This window comes from Anguilla anguilla, chromosome 8, assembly GCF_013347855.1.
Source record: "Anguilla anguilla isolate fAngAng1 chromosome 8, fAngAng1.pri, whole genome shotgun sequence".
Taxonomy (NCBI): Eukaryota; Metazoa; Chordata; class Actinopteri; order Anguilliformes; family Anguillidae; genus Anguilla; species Anguilla anguilla.
In genome coordinates this window covers 3,368,031-3,391,396 of record NC_049208.1, presented here as the reverse complement: position 1 = coordinate 3,391,396, position 23,366 = coordinate 3,368,031, and the positions used below count along the sequence as shown (strand labels likewise).

Below are 23,366 nucleotides of genomic sequence, written 5' to 3'. Positions count from 1 at the left end.
AATGGGAGAAATTGGATATTGACTGCAAATTATAGACAATACCAGCAGGGGGCTTAATTTACTTACGCAACGCAACTTAAAACACAGTTCTTGGAATTATATATTTTTGTCTGTCAGCCTCTGTCATTGCATAATGAAATAGCTGCACCCAGTACCTCAGTAAATCCAGACCCAGTTGTGCTGGGTTACATTACATTAATTGTAAATAAGAATTTGTTCTCAATTCTGACTTGCCTGGTGAAATAAAGGTGAAATAAAAATAAAATAAAAACATTACATTTATTTGGCAAACGCTCAAATACAAAGCGACGTACAATAAGTGCATAAGGTAATATTGGAACAACTACAAAAAATCACAGCAGTGCAAGTGAAATAAGATATAATTTTATTGAACCCCATGGGGTAATTTGTCCTCTGCATTTGACCCATCCTAGTTACTTAGTAGCAGTGGGCAGCCACAGTGCAGCACCCGGGGACCAACTCCAGTTCTGAGGGCAGTGCCTTGGTCAAGGGCAACTGCAGGAGCACACCTAACATGCATGTCTTTGAGTGTGGGAGGAATCCGGAGTACCTGGAGTAAACCCACGCGAACACGAGGAGAACATGCAAACTCCACGCAGAGAGGATCGGTCAGACCCGGATTCGAACCCGCGACCACCCTCTTGCGAGGTAACAGTGCTAACCACTGTGCCACCGTGCCCGCCCTGTTTTTTTTGGTTTTTAGAACACACAGACATATATTTCATTTTTGCCACCCAGCTGATGACGAAGACGGTCAAAGAGGCCGTTGTTGCCCTAACCGATCTTCGGTGTGTCAATTCAAACTGTCTTCAGAACAAAAGAACACAAGCATACACACTCAGTGGAACAGGCCATTCAGCACAGCCTGAGCACAAGCATAAATTAAGAAGATAACGGACCATCTGGAACGTTAGATTGCGTAATGAGAACACGGTCCATTCAGAACATCTAGGCTTGTCATTTCCCTACAGAATATTCATCACTGTTCCTAGCCTAGAACAGTGGTAACCTGTTGAGCTCCTGAACCACAACTGCTTAGGCAGAACAGGAACGTGTCTCTGGAAGCCATCCACTGGATAATTGATTTTGTCTCACACACAGTAGCATTGTCTGTTCATTCAGAGAATTTGATGTGAATACGCAGCCTGATATCGTATGTTGTTTTCTCATGTTATTATTTATTTACTTATTTTGTATCTTGCAGAGATAAATCACCCCAGCAACACCCCATGCATCAAAGGGTAAGCCTGTACGCCCCCCCCTTAAAAAGAAAAACCTCCCCATAATACATCTCTCTCTCATTTGCATCTGTCAATTTATTTAGCAGAGTTTCTTACAAAATGTTGCATAAAATATGGTTTGATACACAGTATCATATGGAAATATTTATATGTCAACCATACAAATTTCATTGTAATATTAGCATTTATTAGTTAATTTTTTATTTATTTTTAAAATCTGTCCATGGGTCGGCGCCTTTATATATTGCTGACCAGCTTCCTAAATGTGTTCTGAGCAGAGTCCTCAGATCCTCCTTTTTAATAAGTATCCAGGGCTTAGACCTATGACGAGACCTCCCACTGCTGGAATAGTCTCCCACCTGCTCTAAGCACTGCTGAAATTGTAGAGATTTTCACAAGTCAACTGAAGAACCACTTTTTTTAAAGCCTCGCCTAGTGCACTAAAAACCAGTAGGACCGGAGTTTTGGGGCCACATTCCTCAGACTGTTTGCAGCTATAACCAGACGGAACCGGTTTGACTGCTGTCAGTAATGTAATGTAATGTAAATGCAATGATGAAAAATGATTGCATGCACTAAGGTTAGTGGGGAGGTTTTGCATAGTTGTATAGGATATTGTATCAGGAAAATCATCTTTACTCATATATGTGTGTGTGTGTGTGTGTGTGTGTGTGTTTTTCATTTGTTATTTTATTCTTTTTCCCTTCCTCGTACGCTCCTATTTGTTAAAGAGAAATTAATATTATAACCAGCTATCTTGCTCATATCTGACCCGGTATTAATTGTATTTTTGTTGTTGTTGTTGTTGTTGTTGTTCTTTCCTCCCCATTTTCATTTTTTTTCATTGGTTTGGGCCAAAATCTTTACAAATTAATTCAACAATGAAATTGCTTTCACTACTTGCATTGTGCGCTGGTATTGGTTTAGCCACTTGAATTATGCAATGTGATTGGCTTTGCTACTCACTCGGCTGCTTGTGCTGTCCAGTGCAGCTGGTTTTGTGACTTGCTGAGCTAGCCACAAAGCTAAATGTGGAGCTAATGACAGAGTTAAAGCTTGTGATAAGAGCTATTTATTATCGCAGCTCACAAGCAAATTTTCAAGCTTACTGAGTACTTGAACTGTGAGGGTAGCCAAAAATAATAAAATAAATAGATAATACACAAAATTTAATAAAATCTGTTGATAGTCCTATGCATTACATCATCTTTGTAATTGACATGTTTATCATCTTCATCATCACCAGTTATCACATTTGAAAGTAAATAGTCCAACATAAATAATAATGAGGTTGGCTCAATATATTTAATTTGCTCTAAAACCCTTATTTGAGACGATGCTATGGTGTTGATTAAGGTATCATTAGCAGTATCATCATGCAAAGACATAAATACTACAACTAATAACATTTTTAATCACAGTTGGCTATAAGTAGAAATGTCAAAATAACAATGTAGTCAAAATAATAAATATGGTGGAATCAGGGTAAAAGTGTCTTATATTAATAGTAATAATATAAAAATAACAACATAATCTAAACAATAATGACGGTGAATTCATGTAATCCTAGGTGTAATATCCTGATACATCGGCTCTGTGCAGGCAATTCTCTTAAATCACAACCCTTTTCTGCACCGATGATGAGTCAATCACAGCCCCATACTCGTTCATGCCGGTGTAAACAGGTACTTGCGCTGCGACGTAAAGATTGGATCAAATTGGAATTAAATGAATATTATATCTTCTTCTGTGGGGCTCAGAAAAAAATCGGTGCCTGGAGAGTAATTAGTTCAGTGTGAAGTAATTTAAAAGTAGCGTCAAAAATAAGTTAATTTGCCCAGGGTAAATTCGTAGTTTTGAATTGAATTCAATGGGGAAATTCGCTTTTTGGCACCAGAGGCTTACTAAACTGCAATACCCCGAGTAACCACGTGGGTTTGCGAGCTCCACAGAAAATGACAATCCGTGGTCCACCGTGCTAATGATGCTCGTGCTCCACTTAGTCCCGGAGCCAGGACGCTCGTCAACTACTTTTCCAGTCCGTGCAGACAATTCAGAGTGATAGAAGACGTTAATACGGGAGTCTGAAGACTGAAACCAATCAGTCTGTCGCTTTCTGCTCTCCGAAACCATTTTGTCGTCTCTTTGACTTTCCTCTCTCTTTAGGAAGCATTCTTTGCGTGGTTTTTACAGAATAGGTGAAAAAAAATCTCTAAATAATTTTTTGCATTTTGTGCCGTCAAAGATTCGTCATCGTTCCATTAGGTTCCTCAAAGCACTGTCCAGGGCAATTTTGAAAAGATAACATTTATAGGTACTCCTGGTATTTTGGACACGGGTAAGTTACCTTTTCCAAAGAAAATAATGTTTACTGCGTTAAATATGAACTAATAATCCCACAAGAGTTCGTTAAGACTCTCTTGGTGGTTTATGTAAAAAGCGTATGGATAAATAATTACTGTTATCTGCTTTGGAAATGTATGATCGCAGCCTATCGATATGTGTGCACTATTATTCTTATATCAACACTGTGTTTGAAATGTATGCTTCGTTTTAGAGTTGAACTGTGAAAACATTAACATTAAACCGAACAATTGAAATGAATACATTACTGATCTCCGTAGCCTACAGGCTACATTAAAGCGTGACTTATTACCGAATCAAGAATTGCGTGGGAGATTCTAAAAGACTGTTATACCGGGAGATAAGAATTCCAGGAATTGTTTTAATTTACAATGAGTAAAGCTTGTCGGCCAGCAATCCAATAGTTTAATGTCAAATCGTGTAGGTGTGTTCAGTTCGCATTCTCAAACAACAAAAGGGAAAATAAGAACATTTTTGTTTCAGATGATAGTATTTATGATATTTTTAAAGACATGAATAGTGAAATAGTGGAACCATGTTTTATGTGTATATACTTTATGTGCACTGCATTCAAGAGTTATCACTCTTTTTTTTACTCTGACATTTCTTGCCCTAATCTTGTATGTTTAGGTATGTTGTATCTGTTCGCTCATAATTCTTATACGTATTAGTCCATCCAGGGAGTGGTGAGGATATACTGGGCAGGGTCGCACGGGGCAGGGGCAGGGAGGACACCCACCGGGAGAACATGCAAACTTCACATAGAAAGGCCCAGTTCTGAATTCGAACCCAAGACCTTCTTGCTGGTACAGTGCTACCAACTGCACCACTGTGCTGCCCCTTAATTTCAAAACCTCAAAAGACTTTATTTTCCTGGTGAGGAACTTCTTGTGTGACAAGGCAGAAACATTCAACACAATCATGCAACATGTGGTGGAAATTACCTTAATTTCCCCCGGTCCGTGAGAAGAGTCCAACAGACTTACACACAATATTCAGTTCAGATATATTTATTCGGCCGAATAGGAGAATCCACACAGCTCCACAACACGTCTGTATGAAAGCTCTCAGAACAGGTGAAAAGCCATTCATTTTGTACAGTTAAAAGTAGGTGAAAGGCGGGTTCTGGAATTTTCCCAAAACCTGTCTGTCTCAAACTGTTTTGCAGCTTGTCTCTGATTGGTTAAAAGCATTGGATTTCTGAGATACAGACTTGTTTAGACGTTCTGGCTTCTTCAAGGCTATCCAGTCACAGTGACTAAAAACAATGAAGAAATACAGAGACAGTTTTCTGGGGTAAACAGGAACATGCACGGGAGGGGCTATGCATTCCCAATAATTCTCAGTTAGACAGAAAAGAAATTTAAAATGATTTCTTAAGGTTATATAAAAGCAAGTAAATATGTAAACAGTAATTTCTCACTTTTCCCTCACAAACGCAAAGTTAAAAAACTATATAAAACAGTATGCAAAACAAGAGCAATGCTAAAGACTGGAGGTTTCAAAAGAACATAATATTCCATTGTTGGTGTTCAGGAGTTATTCAGGAGTCTGATGGGTGCAGGGACAAAAGTGGACACAGCCCTCTTGGTCTTCAGTGACAGGGGGCGGAATCTTCGCCCTGAGGGCAGAAGTTTATACTCGGCGTAGATTTGGTGTTGCGGGGTCCCGTGTGACTTGTTCTCCCTTCCTGCTGGCCTGTTTTTCCAGGGATGGTAATGAGGTTGGACTGGTTTCGCCAAATTATTTTTCTGATTGTTCAAATAAGACTATTTTAATAAGACCAAGATACTGAATATGAGAACTCGCTCAATAAAGCAGCTGTAAAAAGCCTGCTGAGCAGCCTTATGTGCCTGCAGGCTTCTTAGTCTTCTCAAGAAGAAAAACCCCTGTTGATATTTTGCAAAGATGTGTTCAGCATTGCTCTTATGGGCAACCTTGGTGTCAAATGCATTACTCGTAAATTCAAGCTTTGAGTCTATTATCGTACCCAGGTTCTTGTACTCCTCTACCCACTCGATGGTCAATCCATCCAGTCAGAGCTATAGGGCTGGCAGGAGTGTGTCGGAGGTCTGTGACCGTCTCCTTCGTCTTTGAAGCGTTGAGGTTGAGGTGATTGTCCTCACAGCAGCCAGCAGAAGTGGCTACCACAGACTGGAGCCGCTTATGCAAGTTTGATACATCCGGATTTACAGTGTAAGTAGAGTATTTAAATAAGAGCACATCTAGTTCAGTGCCCCTGCAGTCGTCTGTGTACAATGTGAACAGCACTGGGGATATCGATATCACAGAGCCCTGGGGACTTACTGCTGAGGAGGTTTTGACAGACCTGCAATGGCCATTGAATATCACATGTTTTCTGCCTGTTCATAAAGGCATAGACTACAGTATCACGTGTGGGTTTACATTCAACTTGAAGAGTCTGCGACCTATAGGATGGGGTTGGACAGTATTTAAATTTCCTTGAGCAGTCAAAGAACACCACCCCGGCCTGGTTGTTGTGTCTCATGGTGACAAGGCACACATTGCAGTAGAGTGAGGAAGACAGGGTCATCCACACACCTTTCTATCTTTAAAGCACATGGAAGCTGATCCATGGAGGTGCCTATCTCCTCCTGCAGTTTTGAAAGATCCTTCCTCTCATAACATCTCACAACTACTGACGTCAATGCCACTGGACGGAAATCAGTGTTGCAAGCGGGGTTACTTTTCTTAGGAAAATAACAGGATTTCCATGTGAAGTGCTGGAGTGCTCCTCCATTCGAGCTGTTGAACAACTCGCAGAAGGTCCCAGACGATTTCCGATAACACGTTTTTAAATGTCGGCCCATTAGCCCATCTGGTCCCGATGCATCGTGGGGTTTAAATGCGTAAAAAATCTCTTTACATCCTCTCTGTGTACTACAGCAGCTGTTGTTATGGATGACATATCTGAGAGGTTGGGGGGGGGGGGGGGGGGGGCTCATTTCTTTCGAATGCTCAAGTCTGTCTGATCGAAGGGTGGCACGGTGGTGCAGTGGGTAGCACTGTCACAGCAAGAAGGTATTGGGTTCAAAAATCCAGCCTGGGCCTTTCTGTGTGGAGTTTTCATGTTCTCTCCCTGTGTCCATGTGTTTCCAACAGGTACTTTGACTTCCCCAGTCCAAAAACAATGTGTGGTGAATGGTGTGTGTACCATGCGATAGATAGGCGGCCTGTCCAGGGTGTATTCCTGCTTCTCGCCCAATGATAGACTCCAGCACCCCCCTGCGACCCTGACCAGGATAAGCGGGTATAGATAATGGATGTCTGGTTGAAGCAAGAACAAAAATTACTGAGGTTGTCAGCATAGTCCAATGAGCTACCAACTATGGGACTAAATTTGACTGCAAAGCCAGTCAGCATTTCCATGCTCTGCCATGCCTCCCTAACTTCTCCACTTTGAAGGTGTTGTACCAAAGATCAAGTGAGCAGAGGTGGTGTTGGCCCGGTCACTTCGAGAGAGACGGTTGATGTGGATATTACATACAACTGATATTTACCCTTGCTCTGTGGGCTGGGCTGTGACTACAGCACATCCTGAGAACCTGAGAACCTGAGAACAGAGAGACGACGAGCTGCAGGAGCCACGTAGCTTTTATATTCCAGAGGAGGGATGTGATTGGTGGAGGCGGGACCAGGTTAATGATGATTGACAGCGGGGACAGCGAATGGAATGATGAATGGCTCTCCTGCAGTATTACAGAGGGGGAAGAAAACACACACGACGTGGAACGTAACACAGCCAAACTAGAACATAAGAACATAAGCATACATACTGAGGGGAACAGATTATTTAGCACAACTGGAACACAATAATGAACAGAGAGGATAACAGGCCACCTAGAACATAAGAGTCCATAATGAGAATAGGCCATTCGGCACTTCTAGGCTTGTGTACGTCATCACTGTGGCAAACCTTGAACTGTGTTCACCTAGTGAAAGTGTATACGTCTATACATCAGATTTCTATAGCAGGTATCAGAATTCACTGATTAATTAACACCATTTCAGTAATAATTACTTTTCTGTGGTTTCACTTGTTTTACAGAAATCCACATCACCATGAACATGCAGAATTCTGCAAGCCTTGTATTCTGAGGTGGATGTATAATTATCCAAAGAAGCCTTTCACCCATTTTTCACTAATTTTTCTGAACACCCATCATGGTAATCGGTTTATTTCCATAAGTAAAATTTGCCATTTCTTGAAAGTATTTTGTTGTATTATAAAATATTATAAAATTATTGTATTATAAAAAATATAAAGTATTGTTATTATTATTATTATTTTCAATTTGAGAACGCAGTCAAAAACAACCGTTTCTGTAATAAGGAAACTAAAGCTAAATAGAGTTGTGATCATGTGATTTGATTAGGTAAAACTTAACACATTATTTTTTGAATACTGGATACAAGAAAGTCAAATACTTGTATTATTGGATTGTGTAACTATATGAAAGGATTTAAGTTGATTTATTAATTGGAGTTATGGGGTCAGGATTATATACCGTCAGGTCATTATGACCTAATGTATGTAATAATTAATTAATTTAAAAAAATATAATTTTCTTCACAGAGTACTGAACCAGTAGAACTTCCTCCACTGCCTGGAAGATGCAGAAGCAACTTGCTGATCAAGACACTACTTTTAATTTTTATTTTTGATATTTCTTTTTCTGTTTATTTTTCTGGAACCTGGCCAACCTTCATCGTAATAACTATTTCATTTCTAAGTGTGTGCTTAGTTTGTAAGAGGTCAGAACACAGGAGAACTGTCAGTATCAAAGCTCATTTAATTCAGAAAACATTGACACTCAATTTCAATTACATAAATGAGGCTAAAGATCGGGAAATGTGTAGTTACATTGCCTTCATCAGTAGAATTCAGTCAGCAAATATAAAATGCACAGCTGGGATGAATAAAGATAAAATTCTAGTTGGTGGGTGTTAACATACTATGTACCAGTGAGGGTGAAACCGTGGAGAAATTCCCTTGCATTGCTCCATTTATCATATCATGGGCCTGAGGTAATGTGTTCATACTACACTACTGTGACCTCTGCACTGAAACTGCTCAAAATCAGCTGAGCTTTATGGTCTAGGTTCAGGGCATCTTCTGATTTCATGTGACGGCTAATTTGCTCTGGATCAATTTCCATATGTGATGCAGAAGCAAATCGCCAAAAATTGCCTAAATAAAGAAAGCGCTTGAATAAATGTGGGCTACAAAGTATAACGAAAGCAGGAGCAATCACACAGGTGTAGTTATTGAGTTAATTAAGCAATTAACCTCCCGACATGCAGACGATGCCTAGTCCAGCAGCCCACTGTTTTGGCATTAGGATTCTCAGTGATTCTGAGCGAGGCACAGTTGTGGTTGTTTGAAATAAGCTTCAGTGACTCAGGCTGTTGAACTTACTGACGTTTCATGAGAGATGGATACATAACAGAAAGGGATACTATGGTTGGTGTTTCTTTTATTTTGGCAGTGAAGCTCACTGGGATTGTTCAGTCATGTATCATCAAATGTGTTTGCAGTGTGTCTGCGTATGTGTGTGCAGTCTCTGAGGTACAGAGAAACACCGAACTAAATGAAATACCCTCTGTCCCCCCAGGTGCTATTGGATCCTGTGTACCCCACCAACACAGAGCTGGAACATGTGAGTTGCACAGATTTTTGAGACTTGTTTGTTAATTCAGAGCAGACCTCCCCTTTGAATTTTGCATCATATAGAGGGGCTTAGGGTTATATGTTACACTCAACACATAATGTGAATGTCTGATATACCTCAATTTCAGCAGCCTTTTTTTTTTTTTTAACGTTTGTTTTACGTTTGTTTTACGTTTTTCTCGAACAGGAGCCAACCGAAAATCCATTCAGAGAGATGTCTGTGGATGACATAATGCGTTCGGTATGGGACGATCTCCCAGCAGACGGCAACTTCAGCTCTATTGAAAGCTCTTCCAGTGGCCAGCACAGTGTGGTCAACTTGGAGCAGCCCGGAGCCCAGTACTGTGTGGGGGACAGCTTAATCGTGCTGGTGAACATGAAGGACCACAGGGGGAACCCAAAGGTGCATGGAGGCGACTTCATCCTGGCCCGAATCCACTCTCCCAATCTCCAGGCTTCTGCATCAGGAGAAGTTACTGACCTGCTCAATGGCTCCTACCGGGTGCGTTTCCGCCTGTTCTGGCCTGGAGACGTACTGGTGTCTGTGCTTCTCATGCACTCCTCTGAGGCAGTCGGGATCCTCAGGAGAATCAGTGCGCACAACTACGATAAGATCATATACACCGGAACCTTCTACAGTGGGAACAAAACTGAGCAATCTCAGTGCGGCATCCGGCTGAAAGCAGACAGGCCTCTCTGCGAGTACAGGAAGAAGGAAGACGCGGAGTACTACGCCTGTGTCCGACCCAAAACCCTTTCCTGCAGCACCCTGAGGACCATGCGGTCCAGAAATGGCCCAATTTCTAACATGGCCAGGGATGAGCGTTTGCTCCTGAGCAGGTAAGGCCTGGTTTGTGCACGCTGTGAGCCTTTAGAGCACTGGTTCCTGACCTTGGTCCTGGTCATCTCAACCACAATCGAAATCCCAGAATTTTAACAAACACTTTATTTTTAATTAAATATACATACTTTTCATGTATTGAGGGATTATTCACTCTCTTAACCCACATTATGTCAGAAATAGCCATGCATGCCAAAATGAATCAATGTCCCAAATTTACATCATCTTTACTGTGCTACAGTGAACGCCATAATGTTTGGGACAAAGGCATGTATTTTTCTGATTAGTCAGGTGCGTTCACTTGCTTCCACAGTGCAGGTATAAGAGAGAAATCAACTGTTTGGAATGTTAATAAGGAGAAAGAGAGCACTGGTGAGCTCAGAAATCACAAAGAGTCTGGTAAGCCAAGGCAGAGCTCTAACAGTTGGTGACCAAAGAATTCTCACCGTAATGAACAAAAACCACCCAAACAGCTCACCAGTGCTCCCTTTCTTTTCAATAATGTTCCAAACATTATCATCCAGGGATTTTAAGTACACAACATTTTGAAATGTTCTCTCAGACATCTCTGCAAACATTTGTTGCAAATATTCAAACACAAATAAGCAACCATTTGCAAATATTAATTCGCCACAGGTCATTAATGATCAGCTAGACAACAGCCATCAGAGATGTCTGTTAGAGAACCACTGCATTAGAGCTGTACTAGAATAACAAGTGGGGTCGGGGAATCCACATTTGGAACCTGTTTTTAAACACTCAGATTATCTGTGTGTTGTTCTGGTCTTTTTCCATAGCATCCACAGTTTATTCAAGTCCTACTGACAAGAGTTCCAGTTTAGATTTAGAATGGCTTCTTGGTTAAAGCCAATCTCCAACAGCAGCACTTTTTATGGAGAGAAGAAAAATTATGGGGCAGACACTGTGTGTGATTATCACCATATTACTGCTTAGGAATTTGCTCTAGCTGTACTGGTACTGTCAATCATTTTCATGATTGACAATCCCTCACTGATCTAGCCCTCTAAATCTATTACAACTTTCTTTTGAAGGAAAAACATTGGAATAGAAATGAGAAACAGCTTTGGTCCTGTGAAAGTCATCAGTTGTCCCGGTATGTCCCCGCATGTCTGTGCTGTCGATCTGACCTACTCTCCTACTATTCTAAATTCTGATTCTGATTTCCAAGGGTCACTGTTATCAAACTATGGATGTGTGTAAATTGCCAGACACCTGCCTGTGAATGCTCTAGCAAACACAAAATGTTCTCACAATGTCAGTGGGATGTTTTGTCAGTGTTATAACACTGCCACTACATGGCAACAACATTGTTAGGACGCTTTGTATTGGCTGGGAAGGCCCCATTTTAAAGTATCTGCCTGTGAAGGGTTATAAATCGGGTTGCCAGGTTTTCCAAAGCAGTTTTCTAACCTGTATTTCAGTCATCCTCTCAGTATGAGGTCAGCGGAGCCTTCTCTGATTACACCTTTTAGACCAGTGCTGTCCTACTGCACTGTCCTGTCCTGTAGGTGTGTGTGTGTGTGTGTGTATATATATATATATACATATATATATATATATATATATATATATAATGACAGCATGTTTTAGAAATGGTCAATTCATTTCAGGGTATCATAACGTTTGGGACAAATGGCTTCACAGGTGATTCTGATTAGTTCGGTGTGTTCACCTGCTTCCTTCACGCAGGTGAAGTCTGCTTTTGGCGCATTTGTTAGCACAGGGACCACAGCAGTGGCAATTAAAGTCAAGGAAGCCATTATGAGGCTGAGAAATAAGAAGGAAAAACAGCCAGAGACACAGGCCAAACCTCAAGCTAAATAAAATTAACTGTATGGAACATTATTAAGTAGAAAGAGAGCACTGGTGAGCCCAGGATTGGTTGCGCACACACACATTAATACTTATACATAAAGTACTGTGCAAAAGTCAGAGATCACCCATTCTTTCATTTCAATTGGTAAAACAACATTAAATGTTTTTTTAACTTATTTATTTTTTTAGTGTCAGAACATAATACAGAGGACATATATTTAACACAAAAAAAAAAACATTTGGAAGACTTGCTTTGAGTTTTTCAAAGAAATCTGCAGCGATATATTTCCATGATTCTTGTGAACACCTCCAAAGTTCAGTATTGTTCACCTCTGAAGTTCAGTTGGTTGAATTATATGCTTGTCCTGCTCCAAGTAGCCTAATGCCAAACACATTCAATGAGGTTGAGGTCTGGACTCTGGGGTGGCCATTGTCCATTGTTCTGAGAAGACCAGCAGCTTGACCTTCTTAGCAGTGTGCTTGGGTGTCTTGCTGTAGAATGAACAGAATGAATTTGCTCCCAATCACACATCGTCCACAGGGTTTTGCATGATATGTTAAGATTTGTATTCATTTGAATTCATGGTCCATCCATCAATCCATCCACTTTCTAACCGATTAGTCCAGATCAGGTTCACGGGGGCAACAGGGCAAGCAGAGCAGCCCAGACACCCCTCTCCCCAGCAACTTCCTCCAGCTCCTCCCAGGGGTTCCCAAGCCAGTTCAAAAACCAGGAATAGTTTTTTGTCTGGTTTGAAATGAGGCAACGCTAACTTTCTCTAATCTCTAATCCAGTTTGACATGCCCTGGGCATGTCGAAGTGTCCTTGAGCAAGACACCTAACCCCTAACTGCTCTGGCAAATGAGAGGCATCAATTGTAAAGCGCTTTGGATAAAAGCGCTATATAAATGCAGTCCATTTACCATTTATATACCTCCACAATCCTATCTGAATCCTTTCCTTCTCTTTCTCCATCTTTTTCATTCCTTTAGCAGGGACCCACAGACCGACTGAAAAGTGTGTGGCAGGGTTTGGAATGACGTCCCCTTCACCGAGTGGCTACTTCTTTAGAAACAGATGGTCTTCCACCTCTTGCCAGACGGGAAACTTCTTCAGTGCGGACGCCATCAGCAGATGTCTGAAGGGAAGGAACCTGAAACTCATGGGAGACTCCACTGTGCGCCAGTGGCAAGAGACGCTCATAAAAACGCTGAAAGGTAATGGCGATGTAAAGCGTCAGATAAACACAACAATTTTGGTACACACCTATAGGCCAGGGAGACAGGTCGTCTCGCATAACAATTATACAGTTAACATTGTATACATTGTAACGAAATCCTCTGCATAAAATGGTTTGTTTCCATATTTCAAAATCAATTGCACAAAAAGGATGGTAATACCCAAAACACTTTGTTTTACTACTTTTGTATCACTTTCAACTCACGTCGTTTCAAAAGTTTCTACTTTAGTTTTACCAATATTACTATGTATGTTACAGAGGGAGACTTGTTTTAACACAGGCAGTGTTGAAAGTAACACACAATGTGCTGTCCTTAACTAGACACGAAGGTGTGTTAAAAATTATGTTATGTGTTGTTTTAACACGTGTTTTTAGTGTTTTCACATTTATCTGTAAAGTAAGTATTATGACAGACGCATTTTCATCACCATACCATTGACCTCATAACCATATCGAGATTACTGACCTTTGGACATGGTTTACAGAACTTTTGTCTCAGACAAAATTTTAAACACAGAATTGATTTATAAAAAGAAGACATAGTCACAATCATTTACAATGACATCTATATCAAGACTCTGTCCTTAAGGAAATGATCTAATCCAGACACGCTGTGTGGCGTGGTAGAGATCCAAATGTAATTTCTTTTTTTAAAAATTCTCACAAAATTCTGTGATTTCAAACTTACTACAGTGAGATATCTCCTCATTTATAACATACGTATATATCCACAGTCTCATCGACCTATCTATCCATTATCTAACCTGCTTATTCCTGGCTAGGGTTGCCGGAGTTGCTGGAGCCTATCCCAGCATGCATTTGGCGAGAGTCGGGAATACACCCTGGACAGGCCGCCAGGCTATCGCAGGGCACACACACCATTCACTCACACACTCATACCTAGGGAAAATTTAGGCTCTTCTGGGGAACTCCAAAGTGTTGTCGTCATTTTGGTAGCTTCAGATCTCTTCCAGTTCCATGTATTTTTCATGGAACCTACGGCTAAACTGAATAGGTTTTTGGTTCCAGTTTACCAATTGTTTTGTCTTTTAAATATGTGAAACTATGCCACAGGGTGAATTCATTATACAGAGCGTGTTATGAACACAAATTACAAACAGAACGGTCTCGGCCCAGATGCGAACAAAGGACCTTCTTGTTGTGAAGCATTATGCCCCCATTATAGAATAATAATAATAATAATAATAATAGCCGTGGTCTAGTGAGCAAGAAAGCAACAATTTGCAAACATACAGAATCTATGATGACTTGCATGAACTGAACAAATATTCATACTAAGATGATATAATCACGTCTGTAACCACATAGACGATTCTATGTGGTTACTTGCAGTATTTGGACCCCAGGAAGTGTTGTTAGTAGCTATTATTATTATTGTCATTAGATGTCCAAGGAGCAAAGCTGCTGGAACCCTATTTTTCTTCTTCTTCTTCCCTTACACCTCAACCGTGAGACAAAATGGCCCAGAATCACAATACTTAGTAGGCTTGTTTGGATGGCTGAACTCTTGGATCCTTTAAATTATGGCACAGGTTGAACACCTGGTCACAAAATTTGGTGGACAGGTCCTTCCCCTCTTCATGAACAAATTTGCCTCAAGGACCCATGAAGTCTTAGTATGTGTATTGACAGATGAAGACTCCAGCCATAAAGTTTTAGCCCAATCCAACCACAAGGTGGTGCTGTAGATATCCAAATATTTAAAAATGAATTAAAAATCACTACCTTTGCTGAGATTTCAAACTTGCTATAATGACAAAAACCCTCATTAGGAACATAATTGTGTCTAATGTGCCTATTGGGTCGGCTCCAAAAAAACAAAAAAAACAATTTCTACTCATAAAGGATGGTAATTGTTTAATTGTCTGGGGCTCACCTTTTCCAGAAACTAGGACACAGAAAGGGAAATTTAGAAATTGGTATGAAGTTATGTAAACTGGATTACATGTCTTGACAAAGATCTTTTCACTGAAATGTTGACCAAATTCTCACTCATGCTTTGCTTTTTCAGGGCTGAAATATGTAAATCCGTATGATACTCATTACTATGCCCTGGTTGTGGACCCACAAAGGAACATCACTGTCCAGTGGAAGATGCACGGACATCCTTTCGTCACTGGCTACAACGTGGTCAAAGATGCCGTGGGGTACATTTTCAGAGAAGTAGACAGAGTAGCGGTTGACGACGTAGTGGTCATTGGAGTGGGACAGCATTTTAGGCCCTTCCCCCTGGAGATCTTCGTCCAGAGGCTGATCAACATGCGCAAGGCCATCCTGAGGCTCCACAAACGCAGCCCCCAGACCCTCGTCATCATCAAGCTGGAGAACACCAGGGAGTTGGACTCAGATATGACCCACCTGAGTGACTGGTTTGGCTACGTTCAGAACCTGGCTCAGAGAAAGGTGTTCAGGGACCTGAAGGTGGTGCTGGTAGACGCCTGGGACATGACAACAGCCGCCAACACCTTCGCCATCCACCCTAACAGCATGATTGTTTCCAATGAGATAGCCTTGGCTCTGTCACACCTCTGTCATGATGCATAGAGGTTCTTTCTGAAAGGAACTATATAACAGGAGTTTCTAACTCCATTTCTCTAGAGACTTTGTTTACAGTACACCCAGGGGCTTGTTACAATACACTAGGAGCTTTGGAATTTTAAGGTTTTTAATTGCGTCCCTATTAGTAATAGTAGGTGTTTGATTCTGGGGTGGAATTTGAGTGCTTATTAATGATTATACAATGACAATGTAGTATACTGGCTAAGGAGTTGGTCCTGTAACCTAAAGGTTGCAGGTTCGATTCCCTGGTAGGACACTGCCGTTGTACCCTTGAGCAAGGTACTTAACCTGCATAGCTCCAGTATACATCCAGCTGTATAATTTGAATACTAAACTGGCTTGGGCTGACCACATGCCATTTTCACTGCAGCTGTTTTACCTCAGTTTTCATCAGACATGACACTTTTTGCAAAGACATTCAATAACCATATTCACCTCACCTATTAACTTTCAGTTTTGATGAATATCTTTTCATATTTAGATCTGGGCTATTAAAAGCCTTGATCAAGATACTTGCTACCTAGCAGTTTCTAGTCAGTCACCTAGCGAAGCTACCTGGTAATACTGAGCTCTTTGTGAAAATTAGGGATGGGTACCAGTAATGGATTGATCGATTACATGTCAGATATGTGCCTACTTGATCTTCTGATTTTCTCATAAAGGCTAGGCTACACAAGGTACAACTAGGCTATGTGTTGGAACTTGGCTCCATTCATTAATTTACATTACATTACATTACATTACAGGCATTTGGCAGACGCTCTCATCCAGAGCGACATACAAAGTGTATAACCGTAACCAGGGACAAGTGTGTTGAAAGCCCTAGAAGGAAGTACAGTTCCAAAAGGGAGCGACCACATAGTTTAACTTGGACCCTGTAGGTTAATCTGATCAACACAAAGAAAAGCAGCAGCAAATTTACCGTACAGTGTGTAAAGAAGAAGAGACACATTAAAATAGCGTATATTTCTTCATGTAATATGAACAGAATAAAGCAAAAATATATTTTGAAAAAATGCATGTTTTAATTGCAATTTTGCTTTTTGTTGGTGCGCTGTTGCACAAGTGGGATAATGCATGAACAGCTGAGCGTTATGCAGTTTGAACGTTCTGCGCTGAGGAAAATTTCCAGAGGCGAATTTACTACCTCCGTCAACTGTAATGGAAACACAAAATATGCAATTCCACTGCAATGGAAATGTAAGGTAAGTATTCCAGCAAATACCCCAAACCCTACAGGCTACCATTGAGTAATGAAAGCATTTTTTCTGGTACCTCGACCAGGTTACCCAACATCAAAATTCGATTTAAGTCAAAATGGTTTCGCAGCATGTTCGTTACCACGGATAGCTAGCAAGCCAACCACTGAACTGTGATTGAACTTTTGCAGGTGCTACTTCATATCCTGGCATATATGGAAAAATAATGCTGCCAGAATTGAGTATTTAGCCGTTTTATACTGGTTTTGTGAGTGTGCAACATTTGTTTGTAGGCCTGTCACATCTGGCGGGACCTGCCCTTATTGACACAATAGGCTAAACTTGATAATGATAATTACTTTTAATTATTGATAATGTTATGCGGGCTTTAAATTCCTGTAGAACGAGTGGCACCAGCCGACCAAGACGTGCCTTAGAAAGATTTCTATGGAAACGATTTGGCATGGCGCACTAAATGTGATTGTGGCAAACAAGCCTGCCACAGGCCACCGAAGTGGCTTTCCAAGGGGCCCTCCAGCACAGGGACACAGGGAGATGATGTTCAAACAGTCCACGTTTATTTAGAAGGGTGGCAAGATGGTACAGCCAAAGAGCAGATGTTAACCCTGTCATGACCGAGAGGCTCTCCCTTTGTGTGAGTGGGGATGGCAGATTTAACCTGGGCGCACTGATTGCCTCACACATGGGCCTCACGCACATGCCTCACGCACAGGTGCAGCCACCCCTGTTCCCGAGTCCAATTAGCCTGGCCAATTATCTAATTCCTATCCAGGTCTAATTAGCTTGACCCAGGACAGCAGTGGCTGCTTAAACCAGCCATCCCCACACCACAGTGATCATAGTTGATTTGTGAAATAATTGAAAATCACCATCCCAAGTGAAAACCACTAGTTATTCATAGATTGTGTACTTGTCTTGAGGTATGTACAGATTTTCAATACCATCTCCTATATAAAGCTTTACCTATACAGACTTCTTCCCTCATTTTTACTTCTGGTTAGCGGGGAGGGAGTGTGTGTCTTTTGTGCCTTCCACTCTAAAAGTAGAGTTTAGTTCTGAGGAAGTCAGAGTAGTTAGGTTTTGTTTGATGCCTTTTCCTTTGTTAACTAGATTATTACTCTGTTTAGATAGTGGGGTTTTGTGTTTTGTTTAGTTCTTTGATTTGGCACCACCTTCGGTCCTTTTCTCTTCTCCCCCCCGCCCCCCCCCCCCCTCCCCCCCCATGTGTTCCCACTTCAGGGTTTTGTACATGTTTTATATATTTGCACTAGTCACCTGTACACCTTCACTACTGTAAATAAACTCCCTGCACTGAAAAGTCCAGTCAGCTTATTTTTCTTTCTTCACCTGGATAGTTATTGTCCCTCCTTACCTCGAGACCACCATCTGGGACGTAACCTATGAAATAGTTGAAAATCACCATCCCAAGTGAAAACCACTAGTTGTTCATAGCTTGTGTACTTGCCTTGAGGTTTGTACAGATTTTTAATACTTGGGAGGGCAAAATGGAGCTTTAGAATCTTGACAGCAATATGCGCACATGAGCAATACAGTACAATTCTCAGATCTTTTTTTTTTATTTTTTTTTTTAAGTTTGCTTCAGTGAAAGTCAAAATCACAGGGACTGAGTCCCAGCTAGTCGTTAAGTTTTCATTGATAGAAATTCTGTGAGACTGTGGTAAGGCGGTTTACAGAAGACTGTTCCTTGTCAGACCTCCCAAAGGAAACAGACATTTTGTGTCTATGCACTCAGGTCTTCTATTCCACTTTATTTTAGGTCAGAAAGTTTGCATATCAACTGGCAGTAATGTATAACATCAAACACCCATAAACATGGGATGAGAAGCAGATGGCTGGGCCTGACTGGTTCACATTCTTTATGAAGCAGAACCCCAGCCTGTCAATGAGGAGTCCAGAGGCAACCAGCCTTACACGGGCCACAAGTTCTAACCACACAAATGCAGAACATTCCTTCAACAGGTTATTGAGAGACACAACTTTGTCGAGACCGACACTTGGAATGTAGACGAAACTGGTGTAACAACAGTCTGAAATACTCACCAATACACCACTGGAGTTTTTATGTGTACTCCGTAGAAGTATAAAGCCAAAATAGCCTTTACTCCATTCACAGTCCATGTGATCACGCCGTGGCAGCAGTAACACAGCCCGGTTAAGCAGAAGTTGCACGGAAATCAGCAAGAATTCGTCGCTGTCTTCACTGTCTATTTCCATTTTCCTGATATTCTAAAATCGGCCATAATCACATTGATACAGCATCAAACTACCATTAGCAATATCAATCCCCTCACTTTAATATCGCAGGTCACCCAGTTAAGCACATACCACAGTAGCAGCAGAAGTTTGTAGCAGTAAGAACTTAGAAGTACAGCCCAGTAAACATTTTTACATTGCTCACTCACCAATGTGATACAAAACAGTACATTGCAACATGTTTATAACGGGTAAATATAATTAGCTCGTATATATAATTGATATATAATTATATATAATTAACAGAAGTAAATATAATTAACTTCTCAGCGCGAGATGCAGGAAGTGGGGAGCTGAGGAGACTAATATTGGGAGTTAAATGCTGGTTGCGAATTCTTAACATTTTAGTCGCACTTAAAAAATAAAATAGTGAATAAAATTAGCCTACGTTTGCGACCCAAACGATTACAGTAGACCAGTGGTAACAAACCGTGTTCCCGGAAATCTACTGTCCTGTTTGTTTTCATTCCAAACAAAGCACACGTTATTCTTTTGTAGAGTCAGGTGTGCCAAATTGCGCTTGAAATGAAAACAACTACACTTCAGAAGCCACATGAAATGCTTCCAGATAAAATGTCAAGGCTGTTATCTATGCTTTCGTCAATCACGAAATGCAAGGACACCATTGGGTGCTATGTCCCGTTCTCTCCTTAGGAAGGCGATTGGGGTGATGACGGGGTGCTGCTGTTTGAGCCCCACACTGGCCCGGTTTGCTGCATGGCCTTTTCCAACACTCAGTCCAGCAGCCTGCTCACCCTCAGCTACGACGGGTCGCTTCGCGGCACAGACGTGGAGAGAGCGGTCTTTGATGAGGTGCGGCCCAGCAGCGTCCCAACCATTCAGCCGTCCTGCGCGCTGTCAAGTTTAAGCCATGTTTCAGAGGGGGAACATGAAGTGCACACAGTGCAAACATGAAAACCACACGCAGTGCAAACAGGAGCACCAGTCACAAACATCATCCTTTCCCATGTTCATGTTCTTATACTGCTGTGTGCATGTACAACAGGAGGAGAAAATCCTGTTCCTGGAGGGTTGTGCAGTAGTGATGACGTCACCCGAATCCACACATACTCAACTGTCCACAGGCCAGCCATCGAACCTAATGATTTTATCCAGTTTGGAAATTCGCACCAGTATGAAACCATTATTTTTCAGTGAGCTTTAAATCTGCATAATAAGCTTATGATGCAATATTACATTGTCTTAATGCATATAACTTAATGCAAAGTTTTTGGACAGTGAGAGATTTATTGTTGTTTTAGCTTTGTCCTCCAGCACATTGGAATTGGAATACAACCATGAATGTGAGATTATAGTGCAGACCGTGAGGTTTAATTTAACTTTAATTTCCATACATATCATATGAACCATGTAGAAAGTATATGTGTGGTCCTCCCATTTTTGGGGACCGAAAGTAATTGGACAAATGAGCATAATCTCAGTCGTCACATTTAGTGTTGTTGTTTGCAAATCCTTTGAATTGGATGACTGAAGTCTCTGACCCATAGAAAGTTAATACATCCTCATGTATATTACATTATAAATGCCAAAATTGTTTCACAATGACAAGCTATAACTTTACCTATCGTTATCATCCTGACGAACACGTTCAGAATAAATTCATTTTGGCGTATATTTTTGATTCTTTGCTTTCAATATCATCCACATTTCAGTCAAAAGACCTTTGTCAAGACGTAATAGATTTTACATGTTTACAAGTTTATGTAATTTCAGACCAAGATCCCCTTCCTCTCAATGATTCTTAAAAAAAGTTGGATTACAAGAAATTGCCATCCTTTATGAGTAGAAATAAGCTTTCTGAAAAATTCCAGTCTGGCTTCTGCACAATGGAAAGCACAGAAACTGCTTTACTTAAAGTGGCCAATGACCCTATCTGAAATGCTCATGCTGTGGTGCTGGTCATTTCTCCATTTAGCTTTTTATTAGATCTCAGTGCTGCCTTTGATACAGTAGATTCTGCCATTTTACTGGATCTCCTTAGAACTAGTGTTCGTATTGCTAGTATTTCTTTGGATTTGTTTCCATCTAATCTTTCTGCCAGAAAGTTTTGTATTGCTACTGGTGATCATATACTGTATCATCTTCAGCTCCAATAATTTATGGCGTTCCGCAAGGGTACATTTTAGATCCAGTCTTGGTTTCAATCTATATGTTTCCTCTTGGTAGCATCATAAGCAAGCATGCTTAGGGCAGCAGTGTAGTATAATGGGTAAGGAGCTGGTCTGGGCTGATTAGCTAACGCAATCCAGGTGTGTGTGCACTCTCCACCAGCCGGCTCAGTCAAGACCAACGCAGTTCACCGCTGGACTGAATGCCGCACTGCAATAATAATAGTATTTGACTTTGTGATATCCTGTGTACGAAAAAAATGTACTAATTTCAATTTGATCAAATAACATCAACAATCAATTTTGCTTTACTTTCCTTATCACTTTACAGAAACTGTTGGTTTTTGCCACTTTCTTAAATTACAAAAAATAAACACAATTCATATAACAAAATATTGCCAAGAAATGGTAAATTTTACTTATGGAAATAAATCAATCACCATCATGGCAGTTCATGGCACAATTCAAGGTTTGGCACTGTGATGAATACTCTGTCCTACACAAGCACAGACATGCTGCATGGCCCATTCTCATTATGGACTCTTATGCACTGATTTTATTTAACTTAAGACTCCAGCAGTAGCATTCTGAATGATTTGCAACTGTCCTAATGTGTTTTTAGGAAGCCAAGAGAGAAGTCACGCCTGCTCGTAATGAGTGCATTAGTTTTTTTTGTTTTTTTTTTTGTTTTGTTTTTTTGTTTTTTGTTTTTTTGCGTCTCCTCGTGTGAGAACAGGTCTGATTTTAGCTTTGGTTCTCATATAATAAAAGGCAGTTTTGGTTACATTCCGCATATAGGGCTCAAAGCTCAGACCGCTGTCAATGTTAACACCTAGGCTTTTAGCTTGAGTTTTGATGTTCTGTGATAGTGCCTTAAATTGAGTCGTTATTTTCTCCCTGAGTAACCTAGGTAGTCTAAACAGCAATATGTCAGTTTTTCCCTAGCTAACCTGAAGGAAGGCATGCACCACCAAAGCATTAATGTCTGCGATATAGCTGGTATAATGGGGCAAGGAGCATTCATTATATGACAGGCATTTAGCAGATAAGAGGGGCTTGCGCAACTTTTTTTTTTTCATTCGGCGTGGCAAAGATATATTGTTGAATATCAGAGACATAAAAAATGGAAGCGTATGCATTAAATGCAGCGCGCTATATGTACAAATACATAATTGGAACGGTAATCACGTAGAAAGCTGTCGAACATAAGCGTGCGCCTGAGGATTGCGAGAGGATGCGCGTCTGGCTGCGCTCGCCCTGCCCTGCTTATGCGCAGCTACGCAGCAAACCTTGTGCCACTGATGCTCTCTGTGTTCCACAAGAGTAGCTTTCCAGTCCGTGCGGACAATTCAGAGTGACAAACCTTATCCCAGAGAGTTTGGCCGCGGAAATTAATCCCTTGCTTTCTGCTTTGCGAACACTACTTGTCATATCTTTGCTCTTACCGTTTCTTCTGGAAGTGTTATTTTCACGTTTTTCATAGTGAATGTGAAAAAAAAAACTTCGAAACAATCAGCCCATTTTGTGCCATCAAAGATTTATTCTCACGCAAATGAGGTTCGCCGAAGTTCATAGCAATTTTGTAAATAAACGTATTACATTTATAGCTACTCCTGGCATTATGGAATCGGGTAAGTTACTTTTTCAATTAAATTAATGTTTAACACATGGACTAATATTCTCATCCGCACACTAGTTTATTATAAGTATATCAATCATGTAAATGTACGGATAAATAACGTTGGAGAACCTTGTCTAATTTGGAAATATATAAACCCAATCTATGGTAATGTGTGCGCTATTATATTTCTGTCAACGCTGTTTGAAATGTATGTTTAATTTTGGAAAAAAAATAAATATAAAAACAATTTAAGTGAACAAGTGCAATTAAGACATTACTGTCCTACACTGGACCTTGAAACGCCAT

The 23,366-nt window shown here is 40.8% G+C and overlaps 1 protein-coding gene and 1 long non-coding RNA gene across 4 annotated transcripts; both read left to right on the top strand.

Moving 5' to 3' along the window:
• The first annotated feature begins 580 nt into the window (after positions 1-580).
• Positions 581-7,720, top strand: LOC118233996. 2 transcript variants are annotated; one of them, XR_004766596.1, is made up of 3 exons: positions 581-669; positions 1,226-1,262; positions 7,696-7,720. It is a non-coding gene; the product is annotated as an uncharacterized LOC118233996 (long non-coding RNA). The 2 variants fall into 2 exon arrangements; XR_004766597.1 differs by lacking the exon at positions 7,696-7,720 and adding an exon at positions 1,994-2,528.
• A 10-nt stretch (positions 7,721-7,730) lies between these two features.
• On the top strand, positions 7,731-16,623 carry LOC118233971 (NXPE family member 2-like). 2 transcript variants are annotated; one of them, XM_035430175.1, is made up of 7 exons: positions 7,731-7,814; positions 8,224-8,358; positions 9,263-9,307; positions 9,506-10,158; positions 11,212-11,273; positions 12,989-13,213; positions 15,269-16,623. In XM_035430175.1, the coding sequence occupies exons 1-7, from the start codon at positions 7,812-7,814 to the stop codon at positions 15,799-15,801; spliced, it is 1,656 nt and encodes a 551-aa protein (XP_035286066.1). In that variant the 5' UTR covers positions 7,731-7,811; the 3' UTR covers positions 15,802-16,623. The 2 variants fall into 2 exon arrangements, with proteins under 2 accessions (XP_035286066.1, XP_035286067.1); XM_035430176.1 differs by lacking the exon at positions 7,731-7,814 and having other exon boundaries at positions 8,320-9,307.
• The last annotated feature ends 6,743 nt before the right edge of the window (positions 16,624-23,366 follow it).

Excerpts from the sequence above, each read along its gene's own strand:
- LOC118233971 (XM_035430175.1), top strand. Across the intron at positions 8,359-9,262 it reads GAACCTGGCCAACCTTCATC|GTGCTATTGGATCCTGTGTA; the intron begins GTAATAACTATT and ends CTGTCCCCCCAG. Across the intron at positions 13,214-15,268 it reads GCTCATAAAAACGCTGAAAG|GGCTGAAATATGTAAATCCG; the intron begins GTAATGGCGATG and ends TTGCTTTTTCAG.